General features: G+C 47.8%; 1 protein-coding gene across 1 annotated transcript in view; it reads left to right on the top strand.

The window, feature by feature from the left end:
* The first annotated feature begins 56 nt into the window (after positions 1-56).
* Usp7 (ubiquitin specific peptidase 7) overlaps positions 57-6,813 on the top strand; it is a 56,684-nt gene continuing 49,927 nt past the window's right edge. Inside the window, exon 1 of the mRNA XM_005349290.2 lies at positions 57-138. Coding sequence (XP_005349347.1) covers positions 57-138 — 82 coding nt within the window. The remainder of the gene's footprint in view (positions 139-6,813) is intronic.

Here is a 6,813-nt window from a genome sequence, read left to right as displayed (position 1 = left end):
TGCCGGGCCCGCAGCCCGGGCCTCCGGCCGCAGGCGAGGCCCAGGCCGCGGCCGACATGAACCACCAACAGCAGCAGCAGCAGCAGCAGAAGGCGGGCGAGCAGCAGCTGAGTGAGCCCGAGGACATGGAGATGGAAGGTGAGGTCCGCGGTGGGGCTGGCGCTTACATCGTGGCCCGGGTGGCCGCGGGAGCCACGCGAGGGCCTCGCCATCTTTAACCAGGTCGGGCTCCCGCTCGGCCGGAGCCGGGCGGGCGCTCCTTGCCCGGCCGGGCTGCATAGTCATGCGGCCCGGCAGGGGGTGGCCCGGACCCCGAGTTAAGCGCATTGTGCAGCGCCCGGCCCGCTGGGCACAAAGCGCTAGGGTCGTAAATTAGGACTGAGGTGTGCTGGCTCCGGGCACCCAGGTCGGGAGGCGGGCCCCGGGGACCGTCCCCTTTCCGGGGTGTGTGGCTCTGGCCTTGCTGGTTGGGCCAGCTCCCCGGCCTCTGAGCTCTGGGGTGGTGGTGGTGGGGGCGGGTGCGCCAGGTTCACCTGCACCTGCTTCGGAGCGCGGCCCCGGAAAGCCTACAAATAACCTGAACTGCGCTGCCCTGCGTCTCGCTTAATTGCGGAGACACCTGCAAGGCGCGCAGCTGGCCTCAGCCTTTGGACTCACTCGGAGTGCGCACTGAGGGCCGCCTAGTTTATAAGTTACCTCTGCTTGTGGAGGAGTTTGGGTACCTGGCTGTAGGTGGTGCCGTGCACATCCTGCTAAGTGTGTGCTGGCAATTGTGAAAGTTCCGTCGCACATGGCTGCTTCCAACAGACTCTGGAGGTAACTAAGTCGTCTGTCTACCCGAGCGGCAGGAGTTTATCTTGGTACTGGATTGTAATACGGTTTGCAGAGGAGAGGAGCTTGGTCATCAGGGTTTGATGTAAAGCACAGTCAAGGCAAGGGTCTCAGTTGCCGACCCCACGCTGGGTTGTGGTCATTGGCTAGCACTTTTTTTTTTTTTTTTGAATTGGTACTTTGGACAAAGTCAACAGTTCGTTCCATACATGCCTTAAGGGGTCAGGCAGGCAGGAATCCCAGTGAGGTCCGAGTGGACCATTAAGTGGCTTGTTCTTTTTTGAGCAAGAGATGGTGGGTTTCTTAAATGGAGTTTCTAAGGAAGTTAGGGTGAAACAATATTCTGTGGGGTGCTGATGCTTTGGGATGAGAATACTGACCCATGACTCCTGATGCTGGTTAGTGGGTGTCTTTTAAACAATTGTGTGACCGTGCTGAAGATGGAAAAGGCCCTTTTAGTGAGTTTTATCAATGGCTGATGGAACTCATTGCTGAGAAAATTGTATATTCCTTTTAAGCTATATTTCATAGACATCGAAAGTATTTACACTTGTTTCCATTTCAAATAGCGTCAGATGGAATAAAAATCTGGTATTGTGGGCATAATCGTTTTTGTAAATGGTGGTAATAAAATTGGACATTGCTGGACATGGGATTTCAGACAGACTGTACGTGGAAAATATCTGTGTGCAAAAGTTTCAGAGACTTTGCTAAGAGACCAGGGTGAAGGAAGATTGTCACAAGTTTCACTCTACAGTCTGAACTTTGTGTTCTTTCATAATTTTTCTCATGAAGCTTTCTTTTCCTATCAAAGTTTGCATTTGTGAGTTAACACAATTTAGTGGTTAATGGATGCTGTGGCTTTTAATTCTCCCATTAAGGCTCTAATTCTCTAAAAATGCAGTCTTAGTAGGGCTGTGATCGTGTAAGCTAGTAGTGTCTTGTTGTGTGTGCAGTGCCCACAGGTTGTGTGTGTGTTTTAGGCAGTCTATTTTAGTGTTCTCTCTCCTTAAATAGAATGCTGTGCCAATTGTGGTCAGTTAGGATCGGAAGAGTAGAGTACTTCCAAAATCCCTACTAGTGCAGCTGAGTTACCAGTTCTAGTAAGTCTCACAAGCCAGGCTGTGGGAAGGATCTGGAGGGAGTTAATGGCTTGCACCATTCTTGGCCTGGAATCTGCAGAGCCAGAAGCTGGAGAGGGTATCAGGGTTCTGACCAGCTTGGGAAGGGAGGCTTTGTGAGGATCGTCCTGTCTGTCCGCCCTCTGGGACAGGATGCTTTTACTGGAAAGGGAGGCTGAGAGACTGGTTCTGTTGGTTGTTTTTTCCCCTCCTATCAGGTCAGGGCTGGTTTGCTGTCCTCCTGCCTTACCCTGTTGGAGTTAGGTTTGTTTTTCACTGACCTCTGTACAGTGCATGCACATCCGCTAGAGAATTGGTTATTTTTAAAATGTCCTATTATGAGTGGTGAGGAAAGTATAGGGAAAGAGAATGAGGGACAGTTTACTTGTGTTGTAACCACAGGCCGGAAAAGCAGCTTGTCCTGCTTTGTGCTGGGAGGAGCTAGGCCCCCCCTACCTAGTAGATCAGACTAGGGATGGATTTATTTGACAGTTTATTTACTATCTAGTTTGCAGTGGCTAATAAGTCCCATGATCTGAAGAGGTGCCTTACATATAAGATTGACAATTCTTCCTGTTGAGGGGACAAAAGCAATTCTGAGGCTTTGCCTGTGCCTCCTAGTAGCTAGCTATTGGGAGAATGTGCCACCCTGGGGTGGCAGTCATGCCCCACTGGCACTGTTTTCGGAATGTAATATCTGAGTCAAGTAAGTGGTCAGTAGATTCTTGTCGGGAGCAAATCTTGCTGACCCTGAGGGCTTTGGTAGTGGAGGGCCCCTTTCACATTTGTATGCATAGATGGAGCTTCAAGGTATCTTTTTTTTTTTTTGTTGCCTTGACCATGCCTTTCATGTTTGTAACAAGGTGAGTTCTTGCACAGTGCCCACCAGCATAGACTGGCTATGCGACTTTATACCTAAAGTAAGATTCCTTGCAGAAGGGTATGCCAGTAGACTGATCCAGTGAGGTTAATATCTTCCTTATGCAGGTTTTAAAGTTTCATTTTTTTTTATTTTATGTACATGGTGTTTTGCCTGCATGTATGTTTGTGTGAGGGTGCCAGACCCTCTGGGACTGGAGTTAGGGACAGTTGTGAGTTGATTTATGGGTGCTGGAATTTGAACCCAGGTCCTCTGCTCTTATCTGCTTAGCCATCTCTCCAGGTGGAGCTTACAGTAGAGGTGAAATTGGCTGCAGCCAGAGTCTGTCCCTTTGATGCCAGGTAGTCAGGTTTGCATGTCGAGCTGCCCATCTTCTCAGCCTGCCTGCCTGTTGGTTAGTGTCTCCTCCCCAGTCCAAGGATAACAGCACAGACAGGAAAGAACGTGAATCTTTCCCTTGCTGCTTTTACTGTTCTTTCTTCTGAATTAGTTCTTCGGTCAGGGAAGTCATTGAGTTAGTTCACAGTTGGGAAGTACCATGGCAGAATTGACTAGGGTTTTATTGAGAATTTGTTCTTCAGCTATCGGTGCCTCAAGTTTCTGAGTCCTAGGAAAAAGGTCATCCATATGTATCAAGGCTGTGCTGATACCAGTCATGTCACGGACAGGCACAAGATAGAGGCACAGATGTGCACTGCATGTTGTAGCTGTGTGGGCAGACTTTTGCAGCGGAGTGAGAACACCACAGGCAAAGTGTGCAGAAATGCCTGCTTGTGATTGTATCCTGGCAGAATGGGGGACGGTGATGACCCAATATCAGTTTAGTCAGATTTTGTTATTCTTGAACTCCTGAATGGATCAGTCCCGTTCTTTCTGAGTGTGACTCTGACCAGTTAATTCCTGGTTTTGATATCCCATTATAGGGATAGAGAGTTAATGGTAAAGATTAGGAGAAAACTGAAAGAATGACAGGAGCTGAGCAGATGTGGTGTCTGCGGACATTTGTTTTGGAGTTTTGAAGCTCCAGCAGCTTGATGGCCATTTATGTGTCTTTCATTGCTTAGAGTCAGGGTCTAATTGTAGCACAGGCTAGGTTTGAATATCCTGATCATTTGTGGCTGCCTCCTGGGATTACAGGTGCGCACGATTGACTTTTGTGTTATTCCTAGTGATTAAGCTTTGGGTGGTGGCAGTGGCAGTAAGAAGACAGGTCACAGGCCTCCAGGCTTAGGAGATAGGCTTAAGTGTTTTGTAGGTCCCACATACTGTTACCAGGTTTTTCAATCAGCTTTTTTTTCCTTCCATTTTCAAGACAGGATTTTTTGTGTTATGGCCCTGGCTGTCCTGGAACTCACTCTGAAGACCAGGCTGGCCTCAAACTCACAGAGATCTGCCTGTCTCTGTCTCCCGAGTGCTGGGATTAAAGGCGTGCACCAACACCACCCAGCCCACTCAGCATCTTAAATTGGTCCTTGCTAGACTTTTAGAGTAGCTCTCTTTCTGGTCTGTTATTGCAAAAACTGGCTACCTATGGGATTGTTTGCCCTGCTCTAAGAGAATGAAGAAAGGATAGGTACTCCAGGAAAGTAGCCAATAATACAAATGAGCGCTGGGCAGGTGGCTCTTGTAATCCTACCTAGCACTTAGGAGGCAGAGGTAGAAGAACCACAAGTTCTAGGCAGTCATGGGCTACATATTGAAATTTCCACTTGGTCTCCCATATAACACCAAGCAAGACTGCAAGCCATTTAGATGTCATTATTCCTAAAAGCTTTGCAGGTCATCTCTGTCACATCCTTGGAAAGGAGCTACAGGGACCTTTTCTTCTACCTGCCTTCATTAACCATTTGTGCACCACTGTGTTGTTTGCTTGTGTTATGGGATATGGACAGGAACTACAGTTTTCAAGGAACTCAAGCTAGACAGTAGTGCCGAAAGTGGAGGGCTAGCCACTGGTCTTGTGAAAGAGGGAGCTGGAGTTGTAAGCAATAATGCTGTGATGGCTAGCTGCTGATTCCACTTACTGCTTTTTATTAGAACGTACATAGAGAAGAAACAGGTCTTTCCTGCTACTGTTAGTGGTCCACCAGGGCTTTTCTAGACCATCATAATGTCTACTGAAGGCTGCTGTTGAGCGCCTCCTAAGTTTACTTTAGTTACTGTTTCCAGTTGTTTTTAGAAGAGTAAAAAGTAATACGTACCTGGATATTGCTGCTAATTCTCCAAGCAGGGGAAGAGCCCATGGTTGTAACGGTATTTCTTTCCAGTGGCAAGTGTTGAATGTCACTGCTTCATAAAGTACTTGTTCTGAACTAATTTGTTGGACTTCAGAAAGTTGGCAGAAAGTTTTCAAGTGTCAATGCAGGGGCTGGGCAGTCCTACCGTTTTTCTAGAAATGATGCATTTCTTGGTTAACCGAAGTCAGGGGAATTGAAATTGTTGGAAGATAAGCAGACCTGTGTGCAGAAGGTTGAGGCCTGAAGGTTTACTGGAAAGTTACTACAGAGTTTCCAAGTTAAGACAGTACATTGCCCTAAGGCTGGAACAAGGTGATGGACACTCAGCGAGACTAGCAGCTACCCAAATGGGATGGGAAGAGAGATGGATGTCTCAGAGAAGCCCTGGCCTGAAAAATAAGAGTACGTGTACTAAAAGGCCAGTGCATAGCTGAAGCCAAGGTGAGCTCTTGCCAAAACAGCTTGGGTCTCAGCTGGGCCTTTTCTGAGTTTGTGAATAGATCCTTAATCAGCGCACCAAGGGTGGAGATCACTGCTGAGTCACAGTTGTTGATAGACGCCCAGGTGTCTTGTCAACAGCTTGAGCTGTCTAATTAACAGGTGCTTCAAATTCACTGGTTTTTGAAACCTGGGAACCAGCCTGTGTGATGTTCTTGTCTCAATTCTTTTGGGTGATGAGAATGTAAAAGATCAAGGAGGATCCTTGTGGAAAGCAGGACAGTTCTGTGAGACACTTCTGCAAAAAACCTGGGTCCTTGGTTTTGTTCTCATACCCAGTGGCTGAGGTTCCCTGACATCCTGTGCTGGAAGACAGAGCCTTATTATATTAGGTGTCAGCCCCAGAATATTCTACCTGGGATGGTTGGTGAGGTCTATTTTTTATGAACTGGCACATTGCTTCACGAGTACTGAATGAATTCTATAGGGTGGCTTCCTTTTCCTATAATAATACACCCCAGATGTAGCCACAGGTGTTTGGATAGTGAGCTGGCCCTTCTGTCAGAAACAGTTAAGGGGGCATCCCTGAAAACAGTGACGGTACTGTATGCTGAGCAAACCTACAGTCCCCAGAAATTGGCTGTGGGCCACTGCCTGGGTTGCAAGTATGTTTCATCAGTATCACTTTGGGGAACATTTGAAGACTCTTAATTGATCCCAGCAATTTCTGTTTTAAAACAACATGTAGCAGTTGGCATGTGTTTGCCAGCTTAGGCAAGCACCCCTCTAGAGTATGGGGGGCGGGTCTCATGAAAGTCCTTAAGTCTAGTTGTTGGGTCACAAAAGTTCACAGTGGAATCTTGTTTCATAAAGCCAACCGAGGTAGTGGAAACAATTCCATATTGCTGTGTGCGCTGTCTGTCTGTCTGTCTCTCTGTGGGTGTGGGTGTGTGTAGCTGCTGCTATCGACCTACTTACCTATCTATCTAGGCATAGTTTCCTGTTTGGTTGGTTTTTCGAGACAGGGTTTTTCAGTAGCTATGGGGTCAGTCCTGGAACTCACTCTGTAGACCAGGCTGGTCTCGAACCCACAGAGATCCGCCTACCTCTGCCTCTTGAGTGCTGGAATTAAAGACGTGCACTACTACTGCCCACCTAGGCATGGTTTCACTGTAGCCTCTGACTGGCCTGAAACTTGCTGTGTGGACCAGATGGGCCTAAAGCGCACGCACACACACACACACACACACACACACACACACAGAGAGAGAGAGAGAGAGAGAGAGAGAGAGAGAGAGAGAGAGAG

This window comes from Microtus ochrogaster, chromosome 7 (assembly GCF_000317375.1).
Source record: "Microtus ochrogaster isolate Prairie Vole_2 chromosome 7, MicOch1.0, whole genome shotgun sequence".
NCBI lineage: Eukaryota > Metazoa > Chordata > Mammalia > Rodentia > Cricetidae > Microtus > Microtus ochrogaster.
The sequence above is the reverse complement of the archived record's forward strand: the minus strand, read 5'-3'. Positions and strand labels throughout refer to the sequence as shown.